At 46.5% G+C, this 20,540-nt stretch overlaps 1 protein-coding gene across 1 annotated transcript; it reads right to left on the bottom strand.

Moving 5' to 3' along the window:
* Positions 1–18,795: 18,795 nt before the first annotated feature.
* On the bottom strand, positions 18,796–19,974 carry LOC145958070 (uncharacterized). Its single transcript, XM_083074531.1, has one exon. The coding sequence runs from the start codon at positions 19,972–19,974 to the stop codon at positions 18,796–18,798; it is 1,179 nt and encodes a 392-aa protein (XP_082930657.1).
* Positions 19,975–20,540: the final 566 nt, after the last annotated feature.

Genomic DNA, 20,540 nt, shown 5'->3' with positions numbered 1-20,540 from the left:
ATTTGGACTCAAGTTTAATAAAGTTAGTATAAATAATAAATAATAAAGAGAAGATATGTTTTTAGTATTTATTACAGTTTTGATTGTATTGATTTATTTAAGATCGATAATTAACTTAAGCTTAAAGTGTTTTTTATAGGTATTTTTTCTTTTTTACATCATTAAATAATATAATCAAGGACTACTAGTTTCAATATTAAAGGTAAAAACAATATTTGTATCAAACTTGTAACGATCCGTCTGGCCATCACACCTGACTCAACACTACAGCACAAGCAAGTATATATATATAAACAACTAAAATATATATACAAGGTCCAATCTGGGGCTAAGAATCAGATTATACAAAATACACCCAGCAATGCTACACTAAAAAGCTAAAACAGCAAAATTATCAAAAAGAATGAGCTCCATCTGCTAGTTGCAGACCTGCATCAACTCACCAACCTAACACTGCTCTGCTCCCATACATAGTATGATCATTGCAGTCCAAACCACATGAAAACAACAAAGGGTAAGCTAGTGAAAAGAATCAATATATATATATATATATATATATATATATATATATATATAAATACATGAATGGTAAACAGCTACAGCTATCAACACGTCATCAGCATACAACTCATCACATATACAGCAAAAGCAATAAACACACAATGCGTCGTCACGCATATCAGCTAGATTTGGTCGCTTGTAAGCAGTATAGCTCGACCTTGCCCCTATACCATAGTCACTTTATAATCGGTATAGCTCGACATTGCGCCTATACCGTGGTCACTTTGTACACGTGTGCCTCGATCTTGCCCACACATGGGACCAACTAAGTACTTAGAGGAGAACAGCATAGTGACCACTCCAAGGGTCAGCTTCCCAGGGAGGGTTTTCAACAAATTGGGCTCTAAAAGCACCACAACTACCTCAATCCACACCATGGAATGAGAAATTTCGAAAACATCTCCTCTAGTCTTAGTGATCAACAGCTCAGCCTTACGGCCTACAACAGCTCAGCCTTACGGCTTACAACAGCTCAACCTTACAGCCTACAACAGTTCAGCCTTACGGCCTACAACAGTTCAGCCTTACGGCCTACAACAGCTCAGCCTTATGCAACTCAGCTTATACATTACAATTCAAAATTAACAACTCATAGCACAACAATAACAACATTCATCAATGACATCTCAGCTCAGCAAACATCAACAATTATTAGCATTTTCAACACTTAACAGCATATATAGTAATCACACATCCGCGCCCGGCGCACTCGTGGTCGCGCCCGACATGGCCCAACTAGAGAGCATCAAGGCTCCAACGCGCACGGCGCAATACATATTGCGCCCGGCGTGCTAGGAGGCAGAGACCCCAAAAGATCTCACACGCCCGACGTGCCAACCCGCGCTCGGTGCAGGGTAGACAAAGACCTCCCCAAGGTCTCACGCCTAGCGCAATTATAATTGCGCCCAGCGTCACCTCTAGCAAAGACTCCCAAGGAGTCTCCATGCCTGACGAGACAAGATCACGTCCGGCGCAACACCAGAAACCCACAAGCAATGTTACTTACGGGTATCGCGCCCAGCACGGTCCAACCACGCCCGGCGTGGGCCTTCCAGAGGCTCACATTCTCAAGCTCGCCCGGCGCACACACCCTTGCGCCTGGCAGGCTTGCACAAATGGAGCCCTCTAGTGGTCACGCGCCCGGCGCCGAGAACTACGCCCGGCGTGATAGCCAGCAACAACTCACCAAGTTCAAAAATTTCTTTAAAAACCTGCAAAGATTAACATTTCCAGCACATGCAAACCATCCAAATTGTCACATTTTCAACCAACAGCTCAAAAATCCCCTCTTTTTACACATGCAATCATCAAACAATAAAAACCCAAATTTTCATCCCAAAACCCGAAAATCCCGAAAATGAGTTTTCTTCAATCTCAGCCAAAATCATCCATCATCAAGCAACTAATGAGCTTCTAGAACTCATTTACAACCCAAAATCAGCAAAACCTAGCTTCTCTTACCTCGGTGCGAAAATCCGAGCTTCGGGACAGCGGAGGAAAAGAGAAAGAGCTTAACAGAGAAGAGAAAAGGATTTCCGGCTTCCAGCTAGCTTCACACGACACTACCCCTCACCTACAGCCACCAAGGAATGGATTTGATCCAAGCAAAGAAAGGAATACAAGGTTGAGAGAGAATCAACAAAGTGAGTAGAGAGTGAAGTGAGTGAAGAGGAAAAAGAAAATAGAAACAGGGGTCTCATAACCTCCCTAACAACAGGAGTTTTCGTCCCCGAAAACAGACTTACTTGGGAAAAGAAAAGGGTACCGCTCCCTGCACTGCTGCTCCACCTCCTAAGTAGCCTCACCAGTAGCTGCATCCCACAACACCTTTACCAGAGCAATGGACTTGCCTCTCAGCTCCTTCAGCTTATGATCAACCACAGCCACCGGCGACTTCTCAAACGTCAAAATCTCCTTCACCCGCACATCATCTAGCTCAACCACATGACCAAGGTCATGGACATACTTCCTCAGCTGAGATACATGAAATACATCGTGTAGGTTTGAAAGAGACGGTGGCAAAGTCAACCGATAAGCAACCGGACCCACACGCTGTATGATCAGATAGGGACCAATAAACCTAGGTGTCAACTTCCTTGCCTTTAGTGCTCTACCTACACCAGAGGTAGGGGTCACCTTCAGAAACACATGCTCCCCTTCAGCAAACTCCAAAGGCTTTCGCCTTTTATCAGCATAAGATTTTTGTCTACTTTCAGCAGTCTTCATCCTCTCCTGAATCAACTTCACCTTCTTAGTAGTCTGTAGGATCAGCTCTCGTCCCACAACCACTAACTCACCATCTTGATACCAGCATAGAGGAGTCCTACACCTCCTGTCATACAAGGCTTCAAATGGCGTCATCCCAATACTAGCATGAAAGCTATTATTGTACGTGAACTCAACCAGCGGTAGGACTTCCTCCCAGTTTCCCAAGTGGTCTAACACACAAGCCCTCAGCAGATCCTCCAAGGACTGGATTGTCTTCTCTGACTGACCATTCATCTACGGATGATAAGTAGAACTCAGTTTCAGCTTCGTGCCTAAGGCTTGATGTAGACTCTGCCAAAATCTGGAAGTGAACCTCGGATCTCTGTCTGAAATAATATTGGAAGGCACCCCGTGCAACCGTACTATTTCCCTCACATACAACTGCGTCAGCTTCTCCAAGGACCACTTGATGTTGACAGGCAAGAAATGTGCACACTTGGTCAACCGATCAACAATCACCCAGATAGCATCACTATTCCTAGCCGACCTAGGCAACCCCACAATGAAATCCATAGTGATACTATCCCACTTCCATTCCAGAATCTCCATCTGCTGCATCAATCCACTCGGCTTCTGATGCTCCACCTTCGCCTTCTGACATGTCAGACAGGCCGCCACATATTCAACTATCTCATTCTTCATACCAGACTACCAGAAAGTCTTCTTGAGGTCTTGGTACATCTTAGTCATACCAGGATGTATGCTAAGTCTAATATTGTGGCCTTCCTCCATCACAACTCTCTTCAGCTCAACATCATGAGGTAGGCAAATTCTGCCCTTAAACCTCAAGATTCCATCTCCGCCCATCTCAAAACCAACAGCCTTCTTGGTACCCAGCAAACCAAGAAGCTTCACCAACTTAACATCTTGCAACTGCTTCTGTCCAACCTGCCTCAAGAACTCACTAGTTATGGTAATCATCCCACAACTAATGTGATCTTGAGCTAACTCCACGCAAAGATTCAGATCTCTGAACTCCTCTACCAGCTCCAGCTCCTTCACCATCATACTAGACATGTGGATGGATTTCCTACTCAGGGCATCTGCCACAACATTGGCCTTCCTAGGATGATACATCAACTGGAAGTCATAATCTTTCTGAAACTCCATCCATCGCCTCTGCCTTATATTCAGCTCCTTCTGATCAAACAGATATTTCAGACTCTTGTGATCACTGAAGACGCTGAACCAAGCACCATAAAGGTAATGCCTCCATATCTTCAAGGCAAAAACAACTACTGCCAACTCCAAGTCATGAGTAGGATAATTTCTTTCATGGTTCTTCAGTTGCCTTGAAGCATATGCCACTACTTTCCTATTCTGCATCAGCACACACCCCAAACCCTGGTGAGAAGCATCACAATACACATCAAAGGGCTCACCAGAATCGGGAAACACTAACACAGGAGAAGTAGTTAACCTCTTCTTCAGCTCATCAAAACTCCTCTCACAAGCATTAGTCCAAATGAACGATTTCTCCTTCCTTGTCAACTGGGTTAGAGGCGCTACTATCTTGGAGAATCCCTCAATGAACCTTCGATAGTAACCTGCTAGACCCACAAAACTCCAAATATCAGTGACAGTTCTTGGACGCTCCCACTGCAATACCGACTCCACCTTAGCCGGATCAATAGCAATTCCCTTAACTGAAATCACATGTCCCAAGAACTTCACCTCATCCAACCAGAACTCACATTTTGAAATTTTAGCGTACAACTGCTTCGCCTTCAAAATTTCCAGCACCAACCTCAAGTGCTCTCTATGCTCCTCCGGGGTCCTTGAATAAATCAGGATGTCATCAATAAACACCACCACAAATTTATCCAAGAAGGGCTGGAAGATCCTGTTCATGTAATCCATGAACATTGCCGGGGCGTTGGTCACACCAAACGGCATCCCAACATACTCATAGTGACCATACCTAGTCTTGAAAGCAGTCTTCGGTATGTCACCCTCCTTCACCCTGATCTGGTGATAACCTAACCTCAAGTCAATCTTCGAGAAAATCGATGCTCCTTTCAGCTGATCCATTAAGTCATCTATCTAGGGAAGTGGATATTTGTTCTTAATGGTCAACTTGTTCAACTGCCGGTAATCCATACAAAGTCGACTACCTCCATCTTTCTTCTTAACCAACAACACGGGAGCACCCCACGACGATACACTCGGCCGCACCAACTACTTTTCCAACAGGTCCTCCAACTGACCTTTCAACTCAACCAGCTCAGCTGGGGCCATCCTATAGGGAGCCACCGACATTGGCCCCGCACCTGGAACCAAGTCAATGCTAAACTCCATCTCCCTAGTAGGAGGCAACCCAAGCACCTCATCAGGGAATACCTCAGCAAAATCCCTCACCACATTTATCTCAACAATGACCCTCTCGGTCTCCACACTCATGACAGCAAGCAGAAGACAACACTCTGCTCCATCTCTCAACAATAATTCAGCTTGGCCAGCTGAAATCAACAGCTCCTCCTCCACTTGAGGAAAGATCAACCTCCTATTAGTACAATCTATAAGGATGCGATTGGTAGACAATCAATCCATCCCTAAGATTATGTCAATGTCCACCAAAGGCAAAAAAATCAAGTTCACCTTATACCTCTTCTCATTCACAACAATAGGACAGCCAACACATAACTCAGAAGCAACTACCAAAGCAAAATCGGGCGTCGACACTAGCAGTCTCAACCCCAAATCACACACCAGAACACCCAGCATAGCAGCACAAGCATAGGAGATAAAGGAGTGGGAAGCTCCAGAATCAAACAAAAACATGACATCCTTACCAGCGGCTTTACCCTTCCCCTTCACAAGATCTGAGGAAGTAGAAGCTTTAGCCCCAGTCAAAGCGAATACTCTACCAGCAATAGTAGGTCTATCACTCCTCCGAGCATCGCCTCTCTAAGCATCACCCCTCTGAGCACCCCTCTCCGGTCTGTCTCTAGCAGGACAGTTGGTCGACTCATGACCCATCTGATGGCACCTGAAACACCGGCTCTCCGTGTGTGGACAATCCCTAACAAAATGGGGTCCAGCACACCTGAAACATCTAAGAGTGGCAACTCCACCCTGTCTCCCTCTACTGGCAGCATTAGCAGGTTGCCTAATGACAGGACCCCCTTGTTGTGGTTGGGGCCTATCATAGGGCTTCCTCTGATTTCCTCCTCTCTTGGACCCAGCTGGTCCCTCAACGGTCTTAGTCACACGGTTGCCACCTTCCAACCGCTCAACAACTTTCGCCTTTTCCACTAAGGCCAGAAACTCAGTGATGGCCATAGGCACCACCACCCTCTTCAGCTCTTGCTTCAGACCCTCAGCAAACTTCCTGCATTTTCAAGCCTCAGATATAGCTTGCGAATAAAAATGAGCCAAATGCTCGAATCTCATCGCATACTCAGATACAGACAGCCCACCCTGGTGCAACCGCATGAACTTAGCCTCCTTAGCGTGCCTCACGCTCTCTGCGAAGTACTTATCCAAAAACACCCTCCTGAAGCACTCTCAATCAACAACACCTCTATCAGTCAGCATATGGTGAGTACCTCTCCACCAACATATGCTCAGCCTCTCCAACTAACATATAGACAACATATGTCAGCCTCCTCTCTTGAGAACACCCCAACATAGTGAAGATCTTCTCCAGCTCACAGATCCAGTGGTCAGCTACCTCTAGGTCTGCGTCTCCCTTGAACTATGGAGGATGGCATTTCCAAAACTCAGCTAGATTCTGGCTCTCCTGTGACCCCACTGGCCTTGCTACACCAGCTGCAACTCTATCAACGTCCATCCTAGCAAAATAAGCATTTTGCTGCTGCATAGCCATAATCATCATCTCCATGGCACGGTCTATCTGTTCATTGGTTCTAGTCATTATCTACAAAAGTAACAACACCTTTTTTGTATACAATAACTAAACCAACAACAATCATCAACACAACAGTTAACCAATAAATTAGCATAGTAAAGCAACACAACACAGAGCTCAGCACAACAAAAACCTAAAGGAACCACCCCCACAGAGTGCCCACTAGACTTGAACTGCTCTGATACCACTAAAGTGTAACGACCCGCCTGGCCATCACACCCGACTCAACACCACGCACCACACAAAGAAGAGCAAGTATATATATATAAACAACTAAAATATATATACAAGGTCCAATCTAGGGCTAAGAATCAGAGTATACAAAATACACCCAACAATGCTACACTAAAAAGCTAAAACAGCAAAATCATCAAAAAGAATGAGCTCCATCTGCCAGCTGCAGACCTGCATCAACTCACCAACCTAACCCTGCTCTGCTCCCATACATAGTATGATCATTGCAGTCCAAACCACATGGAAACAACAAAGGGTAAGCTAGTGAAAAGAATCAACATACATATATATATATATCTAAATACATGAATGGTAAACAGCTACAGCTATCAGCACGTCATCAGCATATAACTCATCACATATACAGCATAAACAGCAATAAACACACAATGTGTCGTCACGCATATAAGCTAGATTTGGTAGCTTGTAAGCGGTATAGCTCAACCTTGCCCCTATACCGTGGTCACTTTGTACACGTGTGCCTCGACCTTGCCCACACACAGGACCAACTAAGTACTTAGAGGAGAACAACATAGTGACCACTCCAAGGGTCAGCTTCCCAGGGAGGGTTTTCAACAAATTGGGCTCTAAGAGCACCACAGCTACCTCAATCCACACAATGGGATGAGAAATTTTGAAAAACATATCCTCTAGTCTTAGTGATCAACAGCTCAGCCTTACGACCTACAACAGCTCAGCCTTACGGCCTACAACAGCTCAGCCTTATGCAACTCAGCTTATACATCACAATTCAGCATTAACAACTCACAGCACAGCAATAACAACATTCATCAATGACATCTCAGCTCAGCAAACATCAACAATTATCAGCATTTTCAACACTTAACAACATATATAGTAATCACACATCCACACCGGCGCACTCGTGGTCGTCACGCCCGGCATGGCCCAACCAGAGAGCATCAGGGCTCCAACGCGCCCGACACAATACCTATTGCGCCCGGCGTGCTAGGAGGCAGAGACCCCAAAAGATCTCACACGCTCGACATGCCAACCCGCCCTCGGTGCAGGGTAGACAGAGACCTCCCCAAGGTCTCACGCCCAGCGCAATTACAATTGTGCCTGGCGCCACCTTTGGCAGAGACTCCCACGGAGTCTCCACGCCTGACGAGACAAGGTCACGCCCGCAACACTAGAAACCCACAAGCAATGTCACTTACAGGTATCGCACCCAGCGCGGTCCAACCACGCCCGGCCTGGCCCATCCAAAGGCTCACATTCTCAAGCTCGCCCAGCGCACACACCCTTGCGCCCCGCGGGCTTGCACAAATGGAGCCCTCTAGTGGTCACGCGCCCGGCGCCAAGAACTGCGCCGGCGTGATAGCCAGCAGCAACTCACCAAGTTCGAAAATTTCTTCAAAAACCTGCAAAGATTAACATTTCCAGCACATGCAAACCAGCCAAATTGTCAAATTTTCAACCAACAGTTCAAAAATCCCCTCTTTTTACACATGCAATCATTAAACAAGAAAAACCCAAAATTTCACCCCAAAACCCGAAAACCCAAAAATGAGTTTTCTTCAGTCTCAGCCAAAATCATCCATCATCAAGCAACTAATGAGCTTCTAGAACTCATTTACAACCCAAAATCAGCAAAACCTAGCTTCCCTTACCTCGGTGCGCAAATCTGAGCTTCGGGACAGCGGAGGAGAAGAGAAAAAGCTCAACAGAAAAGAGAAAAGGATTTCCGGCTTCCAGCTAGCTTCACACAACACTACCCCTCACCTACAACCACCAAGGAATGGATTTGATCCAAGCAAAGAAAGGAATACAAGGTTGAGAGAGAATTAGCAAAGTGAATAGAGAGTGAAGTGAGTGAAGAGGAAAAAAAAATAGGAACGGGGTCTCACAAAACTTATCAGATAAGTGAAACAAAAGACTTTTATGGACAAAATTGTAATGAAACGAGCTCTATGCATTTATAGTTCTTATTTATAGCTTCAATTTTTTAACTTAGAAGAATTTATTTTATAAGTGGACAAGGACTAATTGCATTTCTTATCTGCAACATCAACTTTTTATAAGATGACGAGGAATACATAAATTATAGTTCTTATTTTTAAAATGTTAATTTTTTATATAACCTATGGTACAAAAAGTAACAAATAAAGATTAGTTGATAAAGGAAAACATGTATCATTCATAAAATCATATTCCAAAATAATAAAAGGCATTATCAACCTTAAAAAACATAAGATAATTTAAGAAGGAGGAGCCATCGGATCTTCTTCGAAATTTTCATCGTTGACAACCTCCTCGTGAGCTTCATTGATCGGGGGGATGAAGACAGTTAAGCATCATCAATAGAAGGCTCGTCCTCAGACATGTGTCATCTATGTTCATGAATTCCCCATTGATAAAAGTCTTTACCCATGTCAAATTGAACAGTATCGGGAATCTCAAGAAAGTGCACAACTTGACGAACAACATATTGGAACCCCTCACCATGTTCTTTATATATAAGATCACCAGCCATGGATTTATAAGCTTCATGAGTAGCAACGACTTAATTTTTCCCATTAATGGTCTTCTCAAGGCAATCCTCATACTTGGTAGTAAATTTATTTTTTTGTTTCTTCGGATTCCTTGAGCTTCTCTTTAAGGTTGTCAATGAGATTTTGAAGTCTACAATCTTTGACATCATATTTTTCATTGTCGATAGTGAGTTCTTGATTAGTGTTGATAGGCAAAGCCGAGGGAGATTTCGATTCCTTCAATTTATGTCAAAGCTTGTCAATCTTAGCGATGGGCTCCATAAACAAGTTTTGAGAAATTCCTATAGAATGACCCAATTATTCACACAATAAAGACTATGTAATAAGTGAATTCTCTTGTGAGAGAAAGTTGCGACCCTCGAGGGAAAAAAATAGCTTGCCCAAAGATCTCCTTAGTCTTCACGGTTGGGGTTATAAAACTACTTGAAGTAAGATCTGTAGGTAAGGTAAAATGACCAATGAAAGAACTGGGTTCTTTCTATAGCCTTTTTTGCTTCTCAACCTCGACCCCCAAGTGTATGGTAGTTTTACGCTTCAGACCTTTGGCTCCGATAGCACCTTTAGAAGTTTCTTTCCTCTGGCCCAAGGAAAGACTACATCTATGGGAGGATTAGGGGTTGTGCCTATTGGGATTGGAGGGTTCCTTTCTAACTTGATGGAAGGAGGGAACATTGACTCCAAATAATGCCATAATACCTAAAACAAGGAAAAAGTCAACAATCAAAACAAAATCAAAATAAATGAATTATAAGAAGTTTGCTTGCTTACCATTAAGATCCTTAGATGGGTGAGGAGATTTGTGTAGGTTTATTAGTCGTTGGCAAGGGAGATTTCGGGGTAAAAAATCAAGAAACTTTAAGTTTGAAACCTCTTCAACAAAAGGGAAGTCAATGGATAAAGTGTCATACTAAAGACGATCACAGGACTAATATAAGGGAAATAAAGGCTTGTTTTCTTTATAAAAAAAGTGAAAATGACATTTAGGTTTAATCTTTAATTTTGAAGAACTCTACTTTAAAGTTTTTGTAGAAAAGGTGTAGGATTTGAGGAGTTTTTGGCCAGGTACGTGGGTAAAAGACACCCACTTGATGTTTTCAGAAGGACAACAATAATAATGGTAAATGAATAAACTAGGTACAAGATTTACATGACAATATCTACAAAGATAAAAATGAAAAAAGAAAAAAAAGCTTGCATAGCAACCCAACTGTTGGGTAAAGTTGCGTTAGAGCAACATTCAAAATCCTATTATCTAACTTTAACAAACCTCAAGTTGAACTTTTTTCTTCGTCCTCTCCAAGTACACTCGAAATTTCAGCATGCCTTATACACACCATTTTTTTAACTAATAATTAAAAATATTCAAACATAATAGTTGTTGTGTTTAATCCGATAACAACAAATAATAATAAAAACGTGTATTCCGATTTTATAAAATAAATTGTACCTGTCTGAGGGTACACTCGTAATCTTCTGGGGTGTGAGAGGGCCGAACGGGAGCTCCAAGTGGATTCTTCAGAGGGGGGAGGTACCTGCAAAAGGCACTCCGACGCTCAAGTCAGGATAGACACGATTTTCTAGGGTAAAATGAACAGTGACATACCTCGTTACGTGTGACCTATTTATAATACCTGACATGGGCCTGAGCATGGTGGGCCTTCTCTGACATTTACCAAATTAGGTAATACGATGTTAATCGGCTGATTATGTCTTAATCATGTACTTATCCTTGCTAATCATAATCGTCGTTCTAATTATTCGATGCTGACTTTTGGCCGAGCCGAGACAACACGGCCGAAACGTCCTCTCTCGGCTTCTGGCCGAGCCGATAGGGGAAGAGCACAGTTCTTAGCCCCCTGTCGGACCGAAGTGGTATTTGAGCAGTGTCATCTGATAATACATGACATGCCGATCCACGTAGCCGATTCACGTGGCCGAGCCGAAATGTTACCTGAGCTGCGTCAATATCTGATAGGACATGACGTGCTGGTCCACGTGGCCGATCCACGTGGCCGATAGGGTCCTTCCGGTACACAAGCCCCCCAGCCTTGAGGAGTGCAAGGACGTAAAGGGTAAAAGGGACTTTACATTTTGTGACGGTTGAGGTGGAGTGGGGAATTGTAACCGTCGAGCATTAATCGTGGGACATGAATGTGGGAAAGTGGGGGTTATAACCGTTAAGCATTAATTGTGGGACATTATCGTGGGAAGGTGAGGGGTTATAACCGTTAAGCATTAATCGTGGGACATTATCGTGGGAAGGTGAGGGGTTATAATCGTTGGGTTGGTAACGGTAAAGTAATGATGAGAGGGAATTGAAAAGTTGGATCCCGTGGATTGTTGGATCATATTGATCTGACGGTCCCTAAAGGAGTAGCGGTTATCATTCGTATTTCAAAAACACTATAAATAGGGGTGGTGGGGACCAAATCCTTGTGTGTTCACTTAACTGTAGCGTGCGATTGCTCCGAGCCGACGTAGAGATCAACCTTGAGTGCAAGTTTCCGACCGAGGCCGACTTCCGATTAAGGTACGTTTCAATGGCTGAGTTAAATATAAATGTAGAAGATAGGGTTTCAGAAGCTGGCTCGACTGGGAATAATAGGGATACCTCTACTGATACGGGTTCGCGTGGGTCTTCTCACCCAAGAGTCTCAGATTCGGCAACGCAGAGGTCGGTTAGCGTAGAAATTGTTGAGGGGTTCAAGCAGTCGCAAAGTATGGAGGAGGCTTCTTCTCTCGAGGTGACCGAGGGCCGACCGAGTACTCGCCGAGTCGGTTCGACTTCGCGTCAGTTCGGCCCTATAGAAGTCCCTGGCTATAGATGGGTTCATGGGGAGGTGGGCAGTGTATTTTCTCGGTATACTGACAAGAGCTCAATCGCTTTGTTGTTCGACACAAAAAATTTTGTTACGCTTCCAGAGCGTGAAGTGCCATCTGGTTTCTTTTTCAACTCGTGCCGAAACGATGGGTCATGAGAATCAGATTTTGTTTTTCTTGGCTGAGGGAAGTGTAGATACCATTTCTTTTTTGTGTATGACTACTTGTTTCGTGATTTGGGGGTGACTCTTCCTTTTGATAAGTTTTTTATGGGTGTGCTCCATTTGCTCAATGTTGCGCCGACCCAGTTACATCCGAACAGCTGGGCCGCGATGCAAGGGTTTTGGCAATTGTGTCTGACACTCAGTATCGAGCCGACTCCCCATTTGTTCTTGTATTTTTACTCGTGTCGGCCTACGAAGAAGGCGAAATGGCTGTCATTGGTTCGGGCGGAGCATTGTTTACTTCAGCCGTTTACGACCTCCTATAAAAGATTCAAAGTGGGATTCTTTAAGGTGATGATTCGGCCAGAAAACGGCAACAAGTATTTTTTTGATGGTGCAGGGAATGCCTTGTTTCCTTTATATTGGACTCAGTCGCCGAGAAAATATGACGTGGTGTCGAAGTCCAAGATGTCTACTGAGGAGAAAGCTGACTTGGAAGTGTTGGAGAAGCTGCCACGGCCATTGCCGTGCCGAGATCTTGTTCGTCTCGTGAAATCAGCCCAGCCTGTTGATGATTTAATTGGTATAGTGTTTGTCCTTTATTTAAATTCCTGCGTTGCCATTGTTTTTGACTAGTGTTTGTGCAGGTATCATGGCGAACTACAACGACGAGTTGGATATTCGTGCCCTGATCCAAAGCCGAGTTGTAAAGCAATCGGCTCCACATGGGGAGGACCGGGCTCCGGCCCGTGAGACGGCTCGGTCTCAACCGCAGCCGAGGGAGAAGAGCAACCAGGATGCCCAAAGGGTGAAGAACAAAAGAAGGGCTGAGGCCGAGGCCGAGGCGCGCCGGCAAAAACAACAAAGGCTGCCCGCTCTTGTGGCCCCTCAAGGGCTTGTGAGTCCCAGCTTATTGGCCTCGAATGTCAGTGCCCAAGATTACTTGAGTCAGGATCTGACTTCAGAGATGGGGCAATCCGTACTGGGGCAGATGACTTCATCCCATAAGTGGACTTTTTTCTGCGAGTTGCAAGCTCGGGCCCTGGCTTTGGCTCAAAGTATTATGATGCAACCGAACACCGAGGCCGACGGGCTTCGCCGACAGCTGGCTGAGTCAGAAAAGTCCGTGCAGGAAACATTGGCGGCTTTATCTGAGGCACAAGGGCATGGTAAGAAATGTGAAGCGGAGCTGGACCGTCGGAGTCGTCAGAATGATGACCTGACCTTGAAGGTTCAACGATTGGAGAATCTTCTAAAGGTCAAGGCTGAGAAGTCCGCTACGTTGCTAAAGGCGCTAGAAGCCGAGAAGAAGGACTTCGGTGCATACCAGGAGAGGGCCAGGAGCAAGGTTCTTTCTCAGCATGAAGCCGGCTTCGCCCAAGCGGCTCGTTAAGCCCGACATTTTGGGAGTTTGCCTCTGGACTTTCAACTTGATATGACCATGGACTTCTATCGGGGGAAATATGTCAATTTGACCCAAATCCCGCTGAATGAGCAGCCGGACACTGAAGTTCCTGTTCGTCATGAGGCCGAACCGAGTGGAGGCGGCCATGTGCAGGAGGAAGTGGCCGAGCAGGAGCCTTCAATCCAAGGGGAGCCCAAGGCACAGGCTTAGGGTGATTTTATAAATTTGTATGCTAGGGCCGATAGTGCCCTGTTAGTTTCTTGTAATTCCGGGCCGTTAGAGCCCTTGTGTCTTTTTAATGCAATTTACTGCTTTTATCAAAGTGTTTCTGACCAAACGTCGATATAACTAATTTGCCGAATGTAGTTTAATTTGTATTTAACGCGTGGAAGACTTGAAATAGTCATACCTTTAACCGAGAGGACTTCTCGGGAGGGATTGCTTGTAGAAGTCACATCCTTGGCCGAGGGACGTCTCGAGAGGGAAGACTTGTAATTTGAAGTCACATCCTTGGCCGAGAGACATCTCGGGAGGGAAGACTTGTAATTTGAAGTCACATCCTTGGCCGAGAGACATCTCAGAAGGGAAGACTTGTAGTTTGAAGTCACATCCTTGGCCGAGAGACATCTCGGGAGGGAAGACTTGTAGTTTGAAGTGAAATCCACATCCTTGGCCGAGAGACGTCTCAGGAGGGAAGACTTGTAATGAAAGCCACGACCTTGGCCGAGAGACATCTCGGGAGGGAAGACTTGTAGTTTGAAGTGAAAGCCACATCCTTGGCCGAGAGACGTCTCGGGAGGGAAGACTTGTAAATTTTGCGGAAATATAAATCAAGACATAAATATCTGAATTGTATTATTATTGATGATTGGATGCCTCGTTAAAAACCTTGCCGGCCAAAAACCTCTTCACAATTTTTTAAGAGGAAGAAAGACCGGTTCAAGGAAAAGAGTGCACCATAAGACATTTACAAGAGTGAAATTCTAACTGTAATAGGTCTTGAGATGGGTAGAGTTCCATGTCCGAGGAATGACCTTGCCGGATAATTCTTCCAACTTGTACGCGCCGTTTTGGAGGGCGTGTCGGACGCGGAAGGGGCCGTCCCAATTTGCCGCTAACTTTCCTTCACTCGGGTTGCGTCGTGCCGAACCGGATGCCCTCCAAACGAGATCACCTTCCCGAAAATTTCGTGGTTTTAATTTGGAGTTAAACCGTCGAGACATTCTTTGTTTGCACGCTTCGGCTATGATTTGGGATCTATCTCGGACCTCATCAACAACATCCAATTCGGCTCGAATTGCGCCATCGTTGGACTCTTCATGAAAATGTGTGCGTCGGAACGAGGGTTCGCCCACTTCGACTGGTATCATGGCATCTGTGCCGTATGCCAACCGGAACGGAGTTTCTCTTGTGCTTGATTGGGACGTGCACCTGTATGCCCAGAGAACTTCGGGAAGTTCTTCAGCCCAGGATCTTTTGGCCGAGCCGAGGCGCTTTTTCAATTCGGAGAGGACCACCTTGTTGGCTGCTTCGGCTTGACCATTGGACTGGGGGTGTTCGATGGATGTGAATCTGTGCCGGATGCCGAGGTTCTCCAAGAAGGTATTGAATTTTTTATCTGTGAACTGAAGCCCATTGTCGGAAATGATTGCGTATGGGATGCCGAACCGGGTGATGATGTTTTTCCATACAAATTTTTGGACATTGGCGGCCGTGATGGTGGCAAGCGGCTCGGCTTCGATCCACTTGGTAAAGTAATCAACGGCTACTACTAGGAACTTGCACTGACCCTTGGCGAGTGGGAAAGGGCCGAGAATGTCAATGCCCCATAAGGCAAACGGCCAAGGGGCGCTAACCGTGTGAAGCTGCTCGACCGAGGCGTGTATTAGGTTGCCGTGTTGTTGGCATTGCTTGCATTTCTTCACATATTCGGTGCAATCGGTTTTAAGGGTCGGCCAATAGTAGCCGGCCCTCAATACCTTGGCAGCTAACACCCTTCCTTCTGAGTGGGATCCACAAATTCCTTCGTGAACTTCTTGCATGACATAGTCGGCTTGCTGTTGGTCAAGGCATTTCAATAAGGGTGTGGAGAACCCTCGCCGATACAACTCTCCTGCCACCACAGAGTATCGTGCCGCTTGGGTTCGGATTTTCTTGGCCTCAATCGGATCAGCTGGTTCCGAGCCGTTAGTTATGAAGTTCCAGATACTGGTCATCCATGTTTGCGGGGCTTCATCTACCGGCAGGCAATCTTGTCGGACGCTTGGGGTGGGCAACTCTAGATGTATTGTGGACCGAAGCTGTCCCGACTTGCGGCTACTTGCTAGCCGAGCCAACTGGTCGGCTCTCTCGTTACTCCCACGCGGCGTGTGTTTAACTTGTATTTCTTGAAACTGGTTGCTCATCCCTCGGAAGAGATGGTAATATTTAAGCAAATTGGCATCCTTGACTTGAAAATTTTCGTTCACCTGCTCGGTGACAACCTTTGAGTCGGTCCAGCATGTGATTTTTGTAACTCCTATCTCAGATGCCAATCTCATCCCGACCAATAAGGCTTCGTATTCGGCCCGGTTATTGGACGCCCGGAAGCCGAAACGTAATGATTATTCCAAGGTGATGCTGGACGGACTCTCCAAGATGATCCCGGCTCCACTACCTTGGTCATTGGAGGAGCCGTCCACGTGCATTGTCCAAGTGCTGTCTTCAAAATGGCCGAGTGGTGACAATTCATTGATGAAGTCAGCTAGGTTCTGTGATTTGATGACTCCTCGAGGTTCGAAACGGATATCGAACTCGGATAGTTCGATTGACCATGCCATCATTTGGCTAGCCAATTCTGGTTTTTGCAGTACTTTAGCGATTGGGCAATCGGTTCGGACCACCACTTTGTGACTCTGAAAGTACTGTCGAAGGCGCCTAGCAGCATATATGAGTCCTAGCGCTACCTTTTCCAAGAGTTGGTATCGGCGTTCGGCATCTTGAAGCACTCGGCTTATGAAGTATATGGGTTGTTGTTGGCCTTCTTGTTCCTGTATTAGTCCGGCGCTTATGGCTTCGCTAGAGACCGCCAAGTATATGACCACCTCCCGGCCGGGGTGTCAGCTTGACCAGCACAAGCGGGGTACCAAGCTGTTCCTTGAAGAGCTGAAAAGAAGCTTTGCACTCGTCGGTCCATTGAAATCGGTTCACCTTTTTCAGAAGACCTAGAATCGGTTTGGAGGTTCCAGCCATGCATGGCAGGAAACGAGACAATGCTGTTAGCCGACCTGCTAATTTTTGAACCTCTTTCAAATTTGACGGGTTTCTCATATCGATAATAGCTTGGCACTTGTCCGGGTTGGCTTCAATGCCTCGACTTGATAACATGAAACCCAGGAACTTGCCGCCCGAGACGCCGAATACACATTTGTCCGGATTAAAGCGCATCTGATGCCTCCGTAGTGCTTGAAAGACATCGGCCAGGTCGGCTTCGTGAGAAGAAAGATCAGCCGACTTCACAACCATGTCGTCTACGTATACCTCCATGCTTGTGCCTATTTGTTCATGAAAGATCCTATCCATGAGTCTCTGGTAGGTGGCTCCAGCATTTTTTAGTCCGAACGGCATCACTTGGTAACAGTAGTTGGCTGATTCAGTGACAAACGCCGTCTTGTCCTCGTCTCGGGGGTGCATTCGAATCTGGTTATACCTGGAATAAGCGTCAAGGAATGACAAAAATTTGTGGCTGGCCGCCCCGTCGACGAGTCGGTCGATGTTCGGCAGAGGGTAAGCGTCTTTCGGACATGCCTTGTTCAGGTCAGTGTAATCTGTGCACATCCGCCACTTGCCGTTTGGCTTTTTTACCATCACCACATTGGCCAACCATGTAGTGTAGTGGACTTCTCGGATAAACCCGCATCCAGGAGTTTAGAGACCTTGCCTTCTATTGTTTTTTTCCTCTCTTCCCCCATTTTCCTCTTTCGTTGGGCTATCGGTTTCGCCCCTCGGCAAACCGAGAGCTTATGGCATAAGAAATTCGGGTCGATACCTGGCATATCGGCCGGCCGCCATGCGAACAGATCTTTGTTTTTCCTAACGACTTGTCCGATTTTGCGCCTTTCCATCGCAAACAAATTGGAGCCCAGGTAGGTCACGTGTAGGTCGGTCGGCCCGATGACAATAGGATGTCGGTCTTCAATTGGTTCGACCCTCTCATCCTGTTCCATTCGAGGGTCGAAGTGCACAATTGTATCAAGTTCTTGGGCCACTGTGTGCACTCGTTTCACTCCACGCGAATCGGCCGTTTCAAGCCGAGGTAACCGAAGGCTAGCGAAATAACACTCCCTAGCCATTTTTTGATCGGCATGGACGGTAATGATCCGACCCGATTCGGAAGGGAATTTCATGGCTAGGTGTGGGGTTGACACGATCGCACCCAACCCAACTTGTTGAGGGAGGGTCTTTCGAGAAGGATATTGTATGACGTGTTGGCATGCACAACCACGTATTTTTCCGGGATGTCTCGAGCATCGGCTCCATCGAAGCAGAAGCGAGTGGATAACTTGATGTATCCTTTGGTTTGGACACGTTCACCGGAAAATCCGACCAACGGCTCATTGTAAGGAATCAACTCGGCCTCTGGGATGCCGAGCTGTTTGAAGGTGTTCCAGTAGAGATATCGGCCAAGCTTCCTTGATCGACCAACATCTTTCGAACAATACAGTTATGGATCTCAACACTGATAACCATGGGGTCATCCTGATCGGGATCGATGCCTTTAAAGTCGGCCTCAGTGAACGTGATGGCCGGCATCCTTTGTTGAGTGCGTTCAACTGTGTGCACAGCTCGGACGGCTCGGAGGTGTCTCTTTTGTGCCGAAGAGATAGAACCACCGCCTGCGAATCAACCGGCAATGGTGTTGATGACTCTTCGGGGCTGGGGTGTCGGATTGTCTTCCTTCCGGCCCTTTGATCGGCTTCATTCCCTGTAGGGGCGCCTGTCGGACCTGTCTTGATCAGGCTGATCCCTACGATGTCGTCGATCATCGTATCTAGGAGAACGAGGTCGGTCGATAAAACGTTGAAGCTGGCCTTGTTTGATTAAGTCCTCAATTTTGTCCTTCAAGGCCGCACACTCGTCAGTCGAGTGGCCCCTGTTACGATGATACTTGCAAGACTTGGTAGTATCGGCACGAGGAGGAGTCGCAGCCCTCTTCGGCACTGCCAGGACTTCCGAGGCAAGTGCTTGGTCCAAGACAGTCGATCGGCTAGTATTTAGCGGGGTATAATGGGAGTACCTCAGTCCTCGCACAGGCTTATCTCTTGGAACGAGGTCCTTGGGACGGTTACGGTAAGAGCTTTCAACCGGCTTCTCGACCTTGGCCGCTACCTCCGCCCTGGCCTGGTTGCGAAATTTTGCGAGTTCCTCCATCTGTATGTATTTGTCGGCACGACGTCTCAAGTCGTCCATGTCAGACGGGGGTTTCTTGCAGATGCTGTTAGCAAATGGTCCCGGCTTCAAAGCTGTAGTCAAATAATGAAGGGCAACGGCCGGGTTGAGGTCTCGGATTTCGAGAGCCGCTTTGTTGAATCGACTCATGAAGGTCCGAAGGGATTCCTTCTTTTCTTGTCTTATGCTCACCAGTGCGAGGGAGGTCAGATGGTGGGGTCGGCTGGTGGCAAACTGGATGGTGAACTGGGATGCGAGGGTGTTGAAAGAGTCGATCGTGTTGGCCGGGAGGCGAGTAAACCAGCTCAATGCTCTTCCCTTCAAGGATGTTGGGAAGATACGACATAGGGCAGCGTCGTCGGTGGTGCTGAGAGTGACTTGGGTAAGAAAAATGTCGATGTGCTCGTCAGGGTCGGTGGTCCCATCGTACTTATCTATCAGGAGGGACTTCCAATGGTCGAGAAGGGAGGATTGCATAATGTTTGAGGTGAAAGGGTGTCGGTGTGCTCCGGTTGTCGGAACGTACGCGGGTCGGCCGGTTACCTGAGCAGCCGAGGCGTGGTTCCCCGGGGCAATAGTTGACGTGTGAGGGAAAGAAGTATGTCCTAGCGAGTGGAACGACCCCTGGGTGTGAGTCGGCTCAGAGGGTTTCCATGTGGGATCTTTTTGATTTTTCAGGGCGGCGTTCTCTTCCCTCAAGGCGGCCATCTCGCGAGCGTCCTTCTCTCGCTACTGCTTCATGGCGGCCATTTCCTCCTTAAGTTGTCGTACCATCTCGGCCATGCTGGTCTCGTCAAGCGTCTCGGCAGTATCCGCTTCAGATTGATGCTCGTCTTCAGATCGGTGGTCTTCAGCTTGTGTTTTCCTCGTCTTTGCCATTATGTCTCTTCGAAATAGTACCTAGTTCGTCTTCTTCAAAAGCTGTCGGTTCGGCCCCACGGTGGGCGCCAAAATGTACCTGTCTGAGGGTACACTCGTAATCTTCTGGGGTGTGAGAGGGCCGAATGGGAGCTCTAAGTGGATTCTTCAGAGGGGGGAGGTACCTGCAAAAGGCACTCCGACGCTCAAGTCAGGACAGGCACGATTTTCTAGGGTAACATGAACAGTGACATACCTCGTTACGTGTGACCTATTTATAATACCTGACATGGGCCTGAGCATGGTGGGCCTTCTCTGACATTTACCAAATTAGGTAATACGATGTTAATCAGCTGATTATGTCTTAATCATGTACTTATCCTTGCTAATCATAATCGTCGTTCTAATTATTCGAT

The sequence above is a fragment of the Cajanus cajan genome, chromosome 5, assembly GCF_000230855.2.
Source record: "Cajanus cajan strain Asha chromosome 5, NIPB_CcT2T_4, whole genome shotgun sequence".
NCBI lineage: Eukaryota > Viridiplantae > Streptophyta > Magnoliopsida > Fabales > Fabaceae > Cajanus > Cajanus cajan.
This window is presented reverse-complemented; position numbering and strand designations above follow the sequence as displayed.

Bases quoted from the DNA above. Each gene is read 5' to 3' on its own strand.
- LOC145958070 (XM_083074531.1), bottom strand. From the start codon at position 19,974: ATGGCCGCCTTGAGGGAAGAGAACGCCGCCCTGAAAAATCAAAAAGAT.